This window comes from Mustela erminea, chromosome 9, assembly GCF_009829155.1.
Source record: "Mustela erminea isolate mMusErm1 chromosome 9, mMusErm1.Pri, whole genome shotgun sequence".
Classification (NCBI taxonomy): domain Eukaryota; kingdom Metazoa; phylum Chordata; class Mammalia; order Carnivora; family Mustelidae; genus Mustela; species Mustela erminea.
In genome coordinates, this window is record NC_045622.1 from 102036107 (window position 1) to 102053658 (window position 17552).

A 17552-nucleotide genomic window follows, 5' to 3' on the forward strand; every position below is an offset into this window, starting at 1 on the left:
ATACTATAAGCAAAAGGTGGCAGCAGTGGCTCACTTTCCTGCCCTGGTGCCCTCACTCGTCTCCTGAAAATGTACCGCTCAGGCCATGTTTCTGAGACCAGCTTTGATGCAGAGCCTCAGCCTAAGAGCCAGTGTCCTAGGCAAAGATGCGGCACACTTTGGCCTGGTTCTAGTGTTATCACTAAAATTGAGTGATTTTGGCCTATTTGCATAATTGATCATCTTCTCCATAGGTAAATTGGAAATCATAATTCTTGCCCCCTCTCCTCAATCCTCTCTACCATTTGCTACACTAGATGAAATTCATTAAGCTTTACAGAGCTGGGAGCATTTTAAAGCTTTGTAAACAAAAGTATTGTTTTAAAGTATTATGATTATCAGTGATTGGAAAACTATCTGATGAGTATTTGCTCATATGCTGACCCCTTCGTAACTTCCCCAACAGACGCTGTGAGTCCCCCACCCCCACCCTAGCCCCCCACCCCATATCAGTTGGCATTGGCTGCTTGGTGCACACTGATGTTCTTGGAAAGGTTTCAAGCACCTGTGACTTAGAGGAGGGGCTTTCTTTGGCCACAGAAACATGTCTGGCTTACAAAGTGGGGCAGGCTAGAGGATGCAGAGGTGGGGTAGTGGCACTGGTTGACATCCCATGGGTCCTACAATAAATTCCAGAGAGCCTCAAGAATCCTGAGCTCTGGGCGCCTGGGTGGCTCAGTGGGTTAAAGCCTCTGCCTTCAGCTCAGGTCATGGTCCCAGAGTCCTGGGATCGAGCCCCGCATCGGGCTCTCTGCTCAGCAGGGAGCCTGCTTCCTCTTCTCTCTCTGCCTGCCTCTCTGCCTGCTTGTCATCTCTGTCTGTTAAATAAATAAATAAAATCTTTAAAAAAAAAAAAAAAAAAGAATCCTGTGCTCCATTTTCTTGCACACAGCAGTAACCTGTTCATCAGTGCACACTGACCTCGACTGCTTCTTCTTGCTGTCTCATTTTCCCCTCTCTCCTACCTATATATCCAGAGATCCCCCACCCCACCTCAGTAGACTATTACACACAAATCCTACCCTCAGGGTCCACTTCTAGAAAACCCAAACTCAGAGACACTCCAGAGTAAGTAACAGCTTCCCCTGGCAGTTTGTATAGATGAAGTGAGTGACAGACAACCCACTCCCCCCACACCCCCTGCCTTTCTCCACCTCACAGAGAGTGTGTTATATGTCACCTTTATCTTAGCCATGTTTCTTCCTTTGCTGAAAGCTCTGGAAATTTCACCTTGCCTAACTCACAAGTTCCCTTACACATCCTATAATTTTCTTCCCTCCCACTTTCCCTGCCGTTCAAATTTTTCAGATTATTTTAGGAAAATGCCTCTCCTTCTAAGCTCCCCACTTTACTTTTGAGCCTCCAATATTTCTTTGACTCATGTCTGAAAAGGCAAGAGCACTTGGAGAGGGAAAGTCATGTTTTCCAAGTGTCATTGGACATAATGAAAATCGTCACCCTCAATCTCCGAAGCACTGACAAGTGTCCTAGGATCTCCTCTCAGAATCACTGTAAATGTCTTTTTTCTCTTCCTCAAACTCTTGTAAACCCAATTTTTGTCAAGTACCAAGTTTCAAGATAAAGGTAAATCCAATTCTCTTAAAATTTTCTGAATTTTCTTTTTTTTGTTGTCGTTTGCAAGTAAAATATCAAGATTTTTCTAAAACTCTTTTCCTGATAAATACACAGCCTTACAATAGCATTAAAGCTCTGGTAGTTTTCTATGGATGAGCAGTAGATAAAGCAGTACATTTAACATCATTTCCAACACATTTTTGCATAGAGAATGACAGCACCCTCTTCTCCCTCCTTCCCCTTAGAGATGCTGATACGCATTACTCAGCTTTACTAACCACTTGGACAGGAACAAGAAGTTTGTATTTTCCATATACAGCTATCCACAGGGTGCCTCAGACTTAAAATACGAAGTGTTTCCTTGTGCTCTCATGTAAAAAGTATTGAGAAGATGCGATGCTTGTCTAGTAGTTTTGCACGGTGACATGCAATGTACATACCCTACCGCTGTTGGGTTTCTTCATTCATTGATCCATTCTTTCACAAGACTCTATGTCTATAAAGGAGAGAATGTGTCTAATCTGATTCCACAGTTCTTTGGTCACAGTATTCCAACTCAAATCAGTTTAAGCAAAAAAGAGGACTTATTTGCTCACATAACTTCCCAGTCTGTGGCTAAGGGGTTGATATGGTAGGATTGAGTGGCTCAAGAAAAAGAAGACACGACCTTTTCCTTTTTTAAGATTTACTACTTATTTGAGAGAGAGAACAGGGACAGGGAGGGGAGGGGAGAGAGAGAATCCCAAGCAGACTCCCCACTGAGCATGGAGTCTGACTTGGGGCTTGACTTTACAACACTGAGATTGTGACCTGAGCCCAAATCTGGAGCCCAATACTCAACCAACTGAGCTACGTAGGTGCCACATCTTCATGACTCAGCAATTCTTTCCTCAGTGTTGGCTTCTCTCAGGTAGACTCCCTATATGTCACTAAAGAGATATATGTCAGCAGCAATAGGATTTTATTATGGTCACTGCTGGAATCTCAACCAAATTAGAATAGCTCTTTCCCAATAAACCCAGCAAAGGTCCTGGGAGAAATCTAGTTAGATTTGTTTGTTTGGGTGACATGTCTACTCTTGATCTAATCACCTTGGTCCAGAAGAACAAAGCACACTTACTGGTCAGGCCTGAGATGTGTGTCCATCCCAGAAGCTAAGGGATGGACAACCCCACCCAACCACCTAGGCCGAAGATGGGAGCCTGTGGTACTCCCATTCAATTTCACATCCTCGATTATGTCCAGTCACAGGACATAACTTAGGTTTAATTAACTTGAGTTGACATACTTTAAGTTGGGTTCAAAGGAAGTGAAGTCCTCTTTGATTTCCTGGTCTGCTCACGCTGAGCTATAGAAGTTGTTCCATCCGTACCTGTGACCTGAGATATTGTATCAGTGGAATTACAGTAGTTATCCCAGGCCAAAATGTTCCTGCTAGTAAGATACAGTATTTGGTGAGATGTGGTGATATTCAAAATAGGAGGTAAGAAGAATCGCTCAGCAGGATGCCAGTAGGTCTATTCAATTGTCCAGAATCCATGATCTGTGAACCTAAATGCAGTTAGGACGTATCTTCCCACAGAAAATTAATTTAGGTACCATGTGTTTACCATATCTAAGAAGGAGAAAGCTCTTACATAAAGTGTCTCCTTTCTTACAGAATAAATTTGAGACATTGCTGCCTCCTGGCAAAGTTATAAATTTGTAACAAGCACAACTCAAGCCCTAGCTCTTATCTGAGACTTCTCTCTGTCTCATGCAGTGGATCCCAGTAGATTTCCACTTCTCCTTTGAGCTCTTGGTTCTCATGTGCTGCCCTGATGGTGAGTTCTGCCTGGTCACAGCCTCCACAGTATGTAGGGGGTAGGTGGTCCCTTTCCTCAGCGCCGTGTCTGAGTGGCTGCCACCACTGCCCTTAGTAGGCACCTGCTCATGCCCAAGACGACTGCCCCTAAATAAAGTTGTCCCTCCTTCTCATCTTTATTTCAGCCAGAAGAGCTCCCTCTTTGGATTCCAAGACTGAGGCTGCTTTTGATGCTTCCTGATGCTGTGTCTCGAGGGTCCCAGAGAAGGCCTGGGCTTCTGCCCCCCAGTCTTCATGATACCATCATTCCTGGCTCTCCTGTTTTGGACTTCTGTTCAGTTCTGACAGGTTCCCTCGGGGCACTAGAAATATCTGCTTGTTTACCTTCTGTATTACTTTGAAACTCAGAAATGCTTTAAAGTTTTTGCTTTTGAATATATAGTCCTGCAAATTTGAGAGTCTTTACTGCCTCCTCACCTGTACCCAGATTTTTAAAGTATTCACACCTCCTCCACACAGCCCTTGTGTTTTCAGGAACTTAGCCCTGCCCCTAACTCTAGGAATGGTCTGGTGTGTCTTAAGCCAAGCTGCATAATCCAATCTCTCAGTAAAAACTAATGGTGAGTAATGACCTAAGCTACTTCGAGAGAGGATAAATCTCAGGACCTGCGCTTGCAAAGCTGGAGAAAAGGGCTCTTCCTCCCTCTACTGGTCATGAGAGAGACGGCATGCGGAGGGTAGCCAGCCCACCACCACAGAAGTACTGCTGCAACTTGTAAGGAAAAATAATTGTTGTCCTTCACCTTGAAGGACTCTATCCTTATCCCAAAGAATAACTGGCCACATGAATTGAGAAGTTTCTCTTTGAGAAACCCATATATGTGGATATAGATATAGGTACAGCTATCTAGTGCTCGCTGGTAGAAAAGCCCCATTCCTTTTTCAAAGCTAGAAGTTACTCAGAACCAAGAGTGAACAGGTAGACGACCAGTTTGTGTAACAAACTTCTTTTTGTTTTTTTGTTTGTTTTTTGTTTCCCAAGGAAAACTTCTTGTGAATGGTTTCCTAGCTGCTAAAACGCCCTGAATGCAGCATCTCTTCTTGAGCAAATAATACCACTTACATTCATCGTAAGGCGAAAAAGTCACTTCTTAGTTGTACCTGGTCAGCACTGCCTTTTCTCTGACTTCTTAAATATATAGATTCTACCAATATCTCGAAATAGCCAATCTTTAAGAAAGAAAAGTGTTAGCACCTGAACATTCTTCCTTAAGGGCTAAAACCTCGAGCATACGTTGCCAAAGCAGCCGTGAACACGGTCTTGTCGGCACCTGCACGTGACATTCCAGAGCGCAGCTACTGTGAGGAGGATGTTTGGAAGAACGAATACTCTGCTTGGTCTGGTCTCAACTGAAGAGGGCAAGAGGCCCGATGGCTCCATGCGTGAAACTCCCACGTAGCTTGGGTATGTTGAAGTTTCTGCTGTTACTTCCTTCTAATTCTCAAACCCCCCCTTATGATATGACCCCATGGAGAAGAAAGATGTGACCAAGTTTAACAAGTATCATTCTCTAAGGAGCCTGTTCCCATACCAATCTAAAGACTGGTATGGGAATTGGTCCTATTTTTTTAAATAACTCTGGTAAAGGATTTTCCTCAGTACCTTAAACTCTGGTTTTTTTTTTTAATAAATAATCACACAACTATTTTAAGACCATGGTAAGGAAGGCATAGTACAGATCTTATCGATACCTCTTTTGAGGAACCAGGATTCCTTCTGAAGCTTACTTGAGATAGGACATGAGAAAGGCAGACTCGTCAATAACTAACAAGCTTTTCTACAAATATACTTATGATGTGTTGCAGAGGAACAAATAATTAAATAGGGATTTTCTTGGGGCTTAGATTTCCTAATCCAAACTGGAAATTATCAGATGATCCTTTATAGCAACTTTCATTAGAGATGAAACAGCCACTTGTTTGTCTTTTTGAGATAATTATGAAGTTGAGAAAGATGTGTGTTTTTAAAAAAAAAACAGCTTTATTGAGATATAATTGGTATACAAAAAACGACTTATTTAATATACACAATTTAATGAGTTTGTAGCAATGCATACAAATATGAATTTTCAAGTGTCTAGCAGAGATCTGATTTTTCACTTTGGGTAAACAAAGTGATGAAAACAATTTTAAGGGGCTTTGCCACCTTTTAAGATGATTCAATCATGTCAGTGCAAAAAATAAAATAAAATGAATGTTATGGGCCCAAACTAAGAGAAAAGTTAGTAAACAGGAGTCCCTCCATTCAATTTCGTTTGGTTAAGAGAAAGTGCCTATTGTATGGAAGTAAACAAGAGATAGGATAAGGATTTAATGGCACAGAGTGTTGAGTATATAACACAGGAAGCAGTTTATCTTCAAACACAACAGTAAGATGTTAAAACTAAAAGCGGTTTTATTTATCAATGATGTCAGTACTCGAAGTAGTCCAGTTAAAATCTACTTCCTCTTGAAATAGAGAAGAAGTACACTGAAGAGAGACGCAGAGGGCTTCAGAGGGGCCTCAGGACTCCTGAGGTGAGGATAATGCATTGGTCATGGGAAAGTGAGTCAAGGCGGAATGAGGGAGGCGTGAAAAGGCCCAGTGACGAGGGCCAAGGCAGGAGTGAAAATGGGAGAAATATGAGAAAACTGGTGGTGGAATGAATGTGCACATGTGGAAGACACAGCTGCAGAGGTTCTAGAAGGAGGACCTAGATCTAAATCCAGATACTTGATTAAGGAAAAAAAATAAGACTAGAAATGTAAAACCTAAGACTACAAGCCTAGGCACGTAACAACTAGAAGTTCATCACCTTTACTTTCCCTATATGCCCACTGAGCTGAAGAGAAGTAACAACAAAGTATACTCCTTCCTCTCCTGGTTTAAATTTTGTAGAGGATCTACGGAGACTGTGGGTTCAGCTGAGATTACAGTGGGAAGAGTTTCGTGAAGCAGGGCTGACAATAGGTCTTGTCATCCTGCTCCCTGAAGATGCCCTTTGACAGCTGTGTCAGGCAGAAGGCACAGACGAAGTGCTCGGGATGGAACTTGTGGCCCATGGCACTGATGCAGCGGCCGGTGATGGGCTGCCCGCACCCGTAGCAGAGTGTTCCCCGGCGCTGATGGTAATGGAGCTCACAATACGGACGTCCGTCCAGTTCAAAGAAGGAGCCGGAAGAGAAACTGCTGAAGCAGTCCTGGGGGACAAGGTGAAGGGAAAGAAAAGGAATGCAGATGTCAAGAGTAGAATATCAGCAAAGTAAAACTTGCAGCCTTGAAATTCCTGCCAGCTACCCGACCAGTGGAGGCGAGAATATCACCCACTTGCAAAAGAGCTGAGCAAATGCCTACAGCCTCTTTTACCAGGACCATATCAATCCCTCCCCCAAAGCTGTGAACCTTCTTTCCAGTTGCTGTTCTGCCCCTCAGAAAGGAAGACCCTTGACTTTGCCTAAGTCCAAAAGAGAGGTGAGTGTACAGACCCCACACACAAAGCATTCCGGGTGCCAGACAGTGTCCATGGCTGAGAGGTAGTTTTCCAACACTGGGCGGTTGCAGCCACCACACTTGGGTGAGAACATGGCTAAGAAATCCTTCTTGCAATATGGCTTCTTGTCCTTCTCGTGAAAGCCTGAAAAGGTAAAATCAACAGTTCATGGTGCAGGGTGACACCCTCCGCCAAGCTGGAGGCTGAGAAGAGGCCAATGATTTCAATTCTTCCGAACTCAGTGTCTCATATTCAAGACCAACCTCAACAGCTCATTATAAGAAGTACATGAGAAATAATAAATAAATACAGGAGATAATGGGGGACAGGTGCATTAGTGCTGGGCCTGGCTCATACCCAGCCTTTCATATTAGGGTCTATTTCTGCTCAACATCTCTGCACTAAGTATCACACTGGCCTGCACACAGCTCTGCCCCAGGCTTTGGTGTGGCTAATCTTACCTTACCATTCAGAAATTGGTTCAAATTTCACCCTATCAGAAGCACCTCTTATCAGCCCATATCTGTCACTTCATCTTTTCTAAAATCATCTTTCTAGCATTTACCATCATCTGAAACCATCTTTGTGGTCTGTCTTCCTGCACTGGAGCATTAGCTCTGAAACTAGATACTGTTGGTCTTGTCATGTTATAACTCTAGTACCTAAAACAGCACCTGGAGAAAAGGCCTTAATCTTTAAAAAGAAAGTGCTATGAAATAATAATTTCTAAATGGATACAAGATTCTATGTGTAACGATTCAAACCACACAAAGGCTTGAGTCAAAAATGAGTGGGTTCCTCGTGAACCTGGGAATGAGAAAACTGTAGTACACATGGCTCAAATTTCAAAAGCAAGTTAAAAATCAATAAATTTTGCTCCATTAAAAATATATATGAATGACTTGTGCATGACCGAAAGCACCATAAGCAAAAGCAAGACGAGGGACAAACCTATCTGCCGATTGTATCTCAGAAAAATTGTGGATGGGCTGATAAAGCAAGTACGTTAAACATCATGAGGAAGCAGCCACCGTCAAATCAAGAATATGGAACATGTTATCAGACATAGGTTCCAGTTTCTGAACAAATTAATGGTATTTTAAAAAATGGGGAAGAGAGGATCATTACAGGATTTTTAAATTTTGAGAGATAAAATGGCCAAATGCAAGGCATACGTTTTGCCTCGACCCAACAGATTCAAACAAACCAAGTAAACGATGTAGTTTCAGAAATTTGAGAAGTTTAGATGTGGGTTTTATATGATAATGAGGAATTAATAGTTTCACTAGGTGTGAAAGTAGTTATGTTTAAAAAAAAGTCTTGATTAATCAAAGATGACGCATGTTGAAGTATTTAATGGTGACCTAAGATTTCTTTGATTTGCTTTTAAATATTCCAGCAAGAAAAAGGGGTAGACAGGTGAGTGGAGGTTAGAGGAAATTAGTTTGGCAAAACAGATAGTTGGTGAACCAGGCAGGAAGCAATTTCCATAATTAAAAAAAATAATCAATTTGTTAATGTATAAGGCTTTCTCTTAAATACTCTAATACTGGATATTTTCACAGTTGGGCTCATGTTACAACCCTGAGTCTTATACATCCTATGCCAGATAAAGAAGGATGAAAAACCCAAGGGATTACTCTTTTTAAACCCTTTAAAATAAGTCATCCTGGGGCCCCTGGGTGGCTCAGTTGGTTAAGTATCTGCCTTGGATCCGATCATGATTCCAGGGTCCTGGGATCAAGTCCCTACATCGGGCTCCCTGCTCAGCGGGGAGTTTGCTTCTCCCTCTGCCTCTTCCCCAGCTTGTGATCTCTCTTGTTCAAATAAATAAATAAAATCTTTAAAAATAAACAAATAAAATAAGTTGTCCTCATAAAGAGACAAATAAGACGAAACGCTTTTAGCTGTAATATGTTCAACATGAGTAAATGAAGAAACTCAAAAGAAAAAAGTAAAGTTCTAATTTTTGCTAATTAGGAGGTTCAATTTCTAATTTTAGCTAAGTAGTAAAAATAGTGTTAAATAAGTCTACCTAATACCGGAAAATATATGGGAGTGATTCACGTATTTATATATTCCCAGTGACAAAGTTAAATGTTAGTATTCTTTTGGAAAATCATTTGGTAATGTTTATCAAGAATTTTTAAAAAAAGATATAAATATCTTTCTCCTGGGAATTAACCCATACAAATAATTGAAAGAAAATATTATGTTTAAAGATAATCACTGCAGTGTTACTAACACACAAGAAGTAATCTAAATATACTATTATGAACACAGTTGTTTATAATATTTGGAACTATAAATAAAGCTTTTAAGCACATACTTTTTATAATTTGTTTACATAAAGCCCTAATGGAATAACTGATATTATTAAAATTATTATTATAAAATTATAAAGTCACATGAGGAAATTCTTAAGTGATGAAAAGGACTTTTTCTTTTTTTTTTAAAGATTTTATTTATTTATTTGACAGAGAGAAATTACAAGTACACTGAGAGGCAGGCAGAGAGAGAGAGAAGGAAGCAGGCTCCCTGCTGAGCAGAGAGCCCGATGCGGGACTCGATCCCAGGACCCTGAGATCATGACCTGAGCCGAAGGCAGCGGCTTAACCCACTGAGCCACCCAGGCGCCCCCATGAAAAGGACTTTTAGGTACACCTAACTAATTATGGTATTTTGCATAAATACCAAATGTAGAAAAATATTACTAGGGAAACTTTTTTTATGTTGTATTTGTTAACAAGGGTAATAGATTATAAGTGAAGGTTTCCACAAGGTTTTTTAATCATCTTTACATTTAAAAAAGAAAAATATAATAAAATAGTTCATCTTCAAGCACCTATTTAAGTAATACGTGCCCTCTGCCTTGAGAAGCACTTCTCTAAGATTCCCAGACAGTTTGGTCCTCCACCTCATGGAGGGGCGTGTTCAACAGAACAGCAGACCCACCTACCCTGTCTCAAACAGCACCCTATCACTCCTTCTCCTAAAATGGTGGGTAAGTTGTAAGTGAATTATAAGCATAGAGTGAGTGAGTTAATTAGCCGGCTAGTTCTGATGATTATCGGTCTCTCTCAACTAGAATATATGCACCATGAGGGCAGAAACTCTGTCTTTTGTTGCCGTATCCCTTGTACCTAGAACAGTACTTAGACACACAGATAGTAGTTGCTCAATAAATATTTACTGAATGAGCAGACATGTCAACAATGTTAAAACTGCACAACTGAGACCATCAGAGGCTCCAGAAGTATGCTGTGGTTTAGAGCCCCTCCAGGACTAACTATAACACCTGTGTAAACAGGTGCCCTCTTCTGTAAGGAACTCCCCTTAGCATCCGTCAGGAGAGCCTGTCTAATGCGAAGAAGACCACCAGCAATCCCACTTACGCAGCACGTGCTTTGTAGCGGTTCCAAATGAGGGCTCTACCTGTGGTACTAAATTGAAATTGAATTCTTCACAGCAATGCTCCCATCTCACAAAGGAGAAAAGGGAGGCTCAGAGAAATTACATATAACAAACTAGTCAACAGGGGACCTGATGTTCAAGTCTAGGCCTAACTTCAAAGCCTAACTTCAAAGTCATACCCTTAATTTAAATATACCCTAGTGGTGACCTCTCTGTGAGGACTGATAGTATCAGCTGAGCCCAAAAGCTTTGTAAATATGAGAGCTCTACCTGTACTCGCACCGAAAGGGCATGTAAGCCAAGTGGACTGGAAAGCAGCCCACTGTGGAAACACACTTCTAGGAGCCCATTTTGATAGTAGTAGCCAGATCCAAAAAGGCAGTAAGAGCAGCCCGGGGTTTGGGACCCAAATCAGGCAACCACACTTTTTCTGTTCTCTCTGGTCACTTTTGGATATCTCTTGCTTTGTTCAACTAGGCTGTCTTTGAAGAGTAGACAACTGAATAGACTTCTGAGCCTATACATCTAAGAAACTAGTAATTTTATAAGCTGTCCTATGTTCTGCTAAAGCCCCTGGACACAGAAGAACTCACTTTACTTTTTCCACTCTATCAAAGAACGTCTAGAGTCTGATCAAAGACAACAGAATGCAGGAAGGCCTACCACTTCAGAAGAACAAACCAGCACCCACAACCATCTTCGAAGTTTTTGTGTGGCCCGGTAGTTCTCAAATTCAGTGTGTATCCGGCAGGCACCTGGAGAGCTTGTCAATATGCAGATCGCTTGGGCCCCACCCCCAGAGCTTCTGATTCAGTAGATCGGGGGTGGGGTCCCCAAATTTGCATGTACGCTCCATAAAGCAAGTGACATAAAACTGAACTTGCCTGTAAGTAGGTGTTACTTGAGAAAATTCTAAGACATGCCAAATGACCTGAGAATGACCCTCATCTAGGCAGTTGCAGGGTAGCTGGTCTCCAGAATAACACAGCAGGGAAGGAACAGCCTCTGTTTCAACTAGGGTGAGTCTCAGGAGAGGAAATCAAAAGCAATCAGCCGAACTTGCTGTGATGTCCCTGCATTTAGTGATCCAATAAACGGAGAAAGTTTCAGCGGTGACTTTCCTGGGGGCTCTCTCTGGGGCCAATTATCTCTGGAGAACGGATAAGAAACACTAACAATTAAAAGTGCCACAGAGAGAGAGAGAGGGGTGTTTACGCTCTGGGGTGGTTCCCAGCCACAGGGGAAATTAGGGAGCACCTGCATGGCCTGGATAATGAACAATTTCAAAGGAAAGACACAGGCACTGAAGGCCTGGTCCCTAGGGGAGGATGCTAAGGCCTGAGATGCTTAGAAACTTGAGCCTTCAAGAGGAATTTTCTGAACTGAAACAAAAATGCAGATGAATTTAATTTCCCAGAAGGTTCAGTAGTTAAGCTCTCATTATAGAAACTCCATGTGTGACTATGTGACCTGGGGTGAGGCCGGATGCCACCCAATTAACAGGCCAGCCATACGGCAGGAGACCCACTTACAGAAAGCAAAGGACAAAAACAAAAATATAATGTAGGAGGAGCTTCTGATAAACAAATGGCCTTCTTTTGTCACGTGTCTCAATAAATGCTTTAAGTGTGGCCTGGTGAGGACGTAAAGTCGTAAGAGACTTGTGTCGTTAGAGGAGACCAAAGTCAAGAACAGTGAGTATTAGCTCCCTTTATGGTGCTTTCTGGTCATCCTATGGATGGGATACTTTTCTTTTGTATCTGACATCTCGTCTTGAAACACGCCTGTTATTCTATGGCTCTGCTCACAGGAGACGTCCACAGCACGCTCGTCTGTGGGCAGTAAGCACTTGCTGAGTGTTCTATTCAACTGACTCTCCCACTTCTGTGGCTACCAATACAATATAAATTTACCAGGACACACTTCAATATGATTTAGATTAAATCTTCAATTAAAAAATCCTGCTTAACTAAAGCACAATCTAGAAATGAAATTCCTAATGATTTGTGAAAAGCATTAAACAGGCTTCCATGAACAAGCAAATTACTGCAAAGCACTTCGCTAGTGGATTATGTCAGCGCCACTGTTTCTGGGTCTATTGTCAAACAAGAGCAGAGCACGGCGGCACCACGAAAGTAAAGGGATCCAGCTGCAGAAGAAGAACTGAGTCTCTGTCTGGGGGCAGTTGTGATGATGTAGAAACAACACAGAACTTGCAGAAATGGGACCTGAGTTTTGGTTCCAACTCTTCAACTTTCTGGCTGTATCACTTGAAGAAAATTATGTTACCTCCCTGAGGCTCAGTGTTTCCATCTATAACTAGGTAAAATATGGGATAAAAATACTCTCACCAGACTGTGGTGGGGATTAAATGAATAATCGTTAGGAATGTGCATAATAATCCTCCTGACATTTAGGGGAGTCTCCGTGCCAGTGAAGGGCAGGATTCATGGGATTATTTTCACTCCCTCTTGAAACACCACCGACACAATAGTTAAAGAATTATTCAAAATAGAAATACCCACAAGGAATAGGAGAAAAGGAGAGGAGATGCCATCGATGAGACATCAATAAAGTTTTCCAAAATTTTAAGAAGGTGTAAGAGTGGCAACGAGCTTGGCAAACAAGGAAACTGAAGCCTGCATTTCTCCCGAGAGGAGGGGCCCAGACACTTCAGGCTGGCCTTCTCCATCGCGTCAGAGGGGCTCAGAAAGTGAATGTACAAAATAGTCTTCAAGGCTGGAAACAGACTGGCTGAAGAGCAGTGACTAATTCTGGAACTATCACACAGGAGGATCTCAGGCACTAAAAGACCTACCATATGAACAGTCAGGGGTCTCCCAACAAAATGACTGGAGCATGCTACTTGCATACCACACAGCTGAGTCCACCAGTTGACAAGTTCTGCTTATACCCACAGAGCTTCCAATTAACATTTTAGGGGCAACCAAAGATCAGCAGCATTTGGCCAAGACTGGTGTAACCAGGTGTAAGGCACAAGAGCTAATGGATGTCAATTACAAATTGGGCTTTAAGACATCCCTGTTTATATGATTCTTGAACTCCTCACTCCCTGTGAGGATATAAAACAGGGAGGGAGGAAAGAAATTTGAGAGAGGGATTCCTTTGGAGGAAGCTATGGGTGCTCTACCACCATCACACAGCCAAGAGGAATGTGGTCTGGCATGGTTCCTGCTAACCTCAGGTCAAGAGAGGGACCTCAGTAAAGCCACTCAGTGATCTGGGTATGTGTCCCGAGCCATCAGTGGGATATAGTTGATGGAAAAAGTCCATGAGTGAGTCTGGCTGAATAGGGAAACACAGCTGTTCACTGACTATAATCCCACTGAGTGTAAGGAAAAGGTGCCAGTTTCCCATGGTCCATATAGGAAAGTGTGAAAGAGATATCTGAGACCACTGTGATTACTTCTAAGAGATCACCAGGAGGGAACAATGAAAACCCTGCAAAACTGATCTCTGTGAAATGGGTCCTTCAATGTGCCAAGCAGAAAACAGCTGGCTAAGAGTCTGAAGTTGGACCTGTACCGAATTTACAAAAGCATCCAAGGGGAAAAAAAAGTTAAACATCTGCCAGGTCCAGAGAGCATGAAGCAAATTTACAGCATTGAGCAAGTTAGGACTTTCCTGCCCTCCAGGCTCAACTTCCTCCCTGCCAGTTTCAACCCTGAAGGGGTTAGATATCAAGATGAGCAACAGGGGTGAGGGTAGTGGATGCTAAAGGCAGGAAAGGACAGAGGAAGGGCCACAGCACCCTTCCCTGGTCTCCAGCAGTGTAAAGGCCTGACCAGGGGACAGCAGCAGTCACTTTAGTATGCATGTATGTGTTGGTTTATTTATTAAGTGGCGGTCACTTTAAGTAAGTTGGATGCTTTAGCTATTACACAGATGGAATTACCCAAGGACTGAGTTTTGTGTTTTGTGTCTGAAACTGATTTTCTATTTAGAACTGTTTATTAAGAGTCATTAGAAAAGACATGAGACTGCCCAAGTTTTTATTTGGTTAAGAGGTGGATAGTTTCCCTGCTAAGTTAATTCAAAAAGGACAGGGAAAAAAAAAAAAAAAAAAAAGAAGCTTTCTGATTCCACGCATGAGTCATACTTGTTCCAAGTAAACATAAAAAGAAGTCAGGAAAAAAAAAAAAAATCAAAGTTAAGGCAGAAGAAAGAAGGAAAAAAAAACTTGCGAAGAGAGAAGGACCAATCACACAGAAAGGATCAGGAATAAGAATAAAATCTTAAAAACTTCTCAACCACAGAAGCTGGAAGACAGTGAAACGATGTCTTCAGAATTATAGGGGAAAATAGTTTCACCTAGAATTCTATGCCCAGGCAACTTAAGGTAGACAACAGAATTACAATATTTTCAGATATTTCAAGGTCTCAAAAGTTTTACCTCCTCTTCATTCTTTCCTAATTGCTGCTCCACTAAAATAAAGGTAGTAACATATATTAAAAGACCAGGGATCCAGGAAACAGAGAACCCAAAGATAAAAGCAGTCAAGCAGCAAAATGAATTCCCAAGACAATGGCCAAGAGTAAATGCTTCACAGCAGGCCTGAGGAGAAACCATTGCAGACCGGGCAAGAGGATGGAAGTCTCCTGGAAGGATGTTTCCAAGACAAAACCAGTGGGACTGACCCACTACCAGACACAGCTGACTATTTTGAGAATGATTTCCCAGCTCTGTCACATCAATTAGAGGCAGGTACAAAGAAAATTAAGCTAGTGAAAAAAGAAATCTAAATATTAACTTCAGGGAAAAAAATATATGAAAAGGATACCATGATAGTGGTACTAATTTTTACTGTGTTTCCATGTGCCAGGCACTGTTCTAAACACTACACTGTCATTGTATCTTAAAATCCTCATAATTACTCTGTAAGACAAGATTACAGGGTAGGAATTATTACCAGGCCCATTTCACCAATGAGGAAAGCAAGGTACAGAGGGGTTAAATGACTTGAATAAAATCCTATTGCTAATAAATAATACCACAGCCCAGATTTGAACCATGTAGTCTAAACTCTTAAAATCTGTGCTCTGTTGTAACCATACTTTGCAATAGGGCTCAACAATGAACAATATTTTCATGACTGTGAATATGTGCACATTGAATACTGGTCTGACCTACAATTATGACCTGTTTCTATACCGAGAGAAAATGGGGGGAGAGGAAGAATGTTGGGGGTAAAGTGGGGTAGTAAATCCTCTTTCCTGGTAGGAAGTTAATATATAATGGTTAAAATTAGAAGGGAAAAAAAAATCAACCTATAGTAACAGATATAAATATATTATAGAAGAAAAAGCTGAAAACATTTGGAGAGGATAACTGGATTTGGGGGGTAGAGAAAGGAAAATCAAGGGACTGATGCTTTTCACTATAATATTTGAGCTTTTAAACTATGCATTTGCATTTCTTCAAGAAAGCAATTTAAATGATATTTGTAAATATTGGGGAAAGGTACGGAGGGGTGGCATCTAGTACTAAAACGGGCATATGGACACTGGCGGCAGGAACCGGGACTAGGCAGCAAACCAAGGAAAAGCTCTGCTGGTCTTCTCGCAACCCCAAGAAGGGACCTACCTTCCGCACCAAACACCTCTCCGCAGTGAAAGCAGAAGAAGTGCTCTGGGTGCCAGGTTTGGTTCATTGCTGTCAGCACTTTCTGGAAAAGGAAGACACAGAGCCGTATTAGAAAGCCACAGAGCTATAAACCAGGACTGTGGTGCAGGGGCAGGAAAAGGGGGTCGACTTACATCCAGGATGGGAGCAGCACAGTAAGCACAGCGTGGGGAAAAGAGATCGTGGTAGTCCTTGGGGCAGTAGGCCAAGCCACTCCGCTCAAAGAAGGGCTGGGGGCCAATCTCCTCCTTGCAGTGAGTGCAGACAAAGTGCTCGGGATGCCACACTTGCCCTAGAGCATGGATCACCTGGGGACGAAATAAAGCATGGCAGGCCACAGCAGCTGGGGGCTGGAGGGCCTACTGGTCACACAATCTGGGACAGCACTTTTCCCACAGTATTCCACGCAAACGGCACCTCCTGGGGTGACCCAACACAGAGGTCTAGACCCAGGTCCCTTCTACGGGGTCTGTTGTCCATGCTTTATAGATAGTAAAAGGGTGCCCAGTTTCCTGACTAATCATGCTGATAAAGTCTGTGGGTGTTCATTAGGTGCTCTGGAGGGTGGGGGAACCAAACCTGAGCATAGTAGAGACAGACAGGGAGGGGTAACTACATTCTGGCCTGGAAGGGATCCCTGGAAGAGGAAAAGGCCAAATGAGAGTTTTATTCCTCTGGTCTGAGCACCTCACTCCTGCCCCACGCTGAGTCAGGGCTCAGAGCCCTCTACTGTGGCTTTGGTGAAGGATGATGTAGAGTTGGAGTCTGTGGCCATGAGCTGGAGCTGAGTCAGCTGAGAGTTACCATCAATCAACTTGACTGCGAATGTTGGGACAGAGGGGCCACGGGAAAGTCCCTCTCGGGACCGGATGTACAGAAAAGCAGTTAAGAGTCACACTCAGGAGTCAGGCTGTCCTGGTTCAAATCTCCCCTCTACCTCTTTCTAGACTTGGACATGTCAGGTATCAACCCGGAGCCCTTGGTTCCCTCGTCTTTACAAAGGAACCATATTACAGTCTCCCTTGCAGGGTTGATGTGACCATTAAATGAATCTTTATACTCATTTAATAAAATGAGTCTTTTATTCATCTAATAATGAATTTAATTCATTTCATTTCATTCATAAAACTTCATGTAATAAAATGACTCATTTTAAAAAACGAGTCTTTACACTCATACTTGCAAAGCACTCGGCTCAGTGCCCAGAGCACTGTAAGGGATGAGTGATTACTAGCTACCATGAAGACATCTTAGAAAGTGACAGAACAATCCTTGGTGGGACAGCAGACAGCTGGCTACAGGACCCACACCCTGGCCCATCACACCTTCCCAGCAATCGGTTTCCGACAGGAAGCACAGTGGCCCTTGGACACTGTGGCAACTCCAAGGTCCTGCAGATCCTGCTCCAAATCCCCCAGCATTGAGTCCAGGGAGGCCTTGGGATCCTGCTTATTCGCTGGGTGTTTCTTGCTGGCATCTGCTTTCACTGCAACCTGGCACCAGGGAAAGAACCATGAAGAACAATCAGTCTCGTGAATATCTGCCC

The 17552-nt window shown here is 42.5% G+C and overlaps 1 protein-coding gene across 1 annotated transcript in view; it reads right to left on the minus strand.

Moving 5' to 3' along the window:
- Positions 1–5446: 5446 nt before the first annotated feature.
- The window catches only part of LPXN (leupaxin), a 34958-nt gene continuing 22852 nt past the window's right edge, over positions 5447–17552 (minus strand). Inside the window, exons 5-9 of the mRNA XM_032356690.1 lie at positions 17332–17499; positions 16141–16314; positions 15968–16049; positions 6944–7092; positions 5447–6658 (exon numbers count right to left, since the gene is read on the minus strand). Of these exons, the coding sequence (XP_032212581.1) occupies positions 6389–6658; positions 6944–7092; positions 15968–16049; positions 16141–16314; positions 17332–17499 (843 nt within the window). The 3' untranslated portion in view covers positions 5447–6388. The remainder of the gene's footprint in view (positions 6659–6943; positions 7093–15967; positions 16050–16140; positions 16315–17331; positions 17500–17552) is intronic.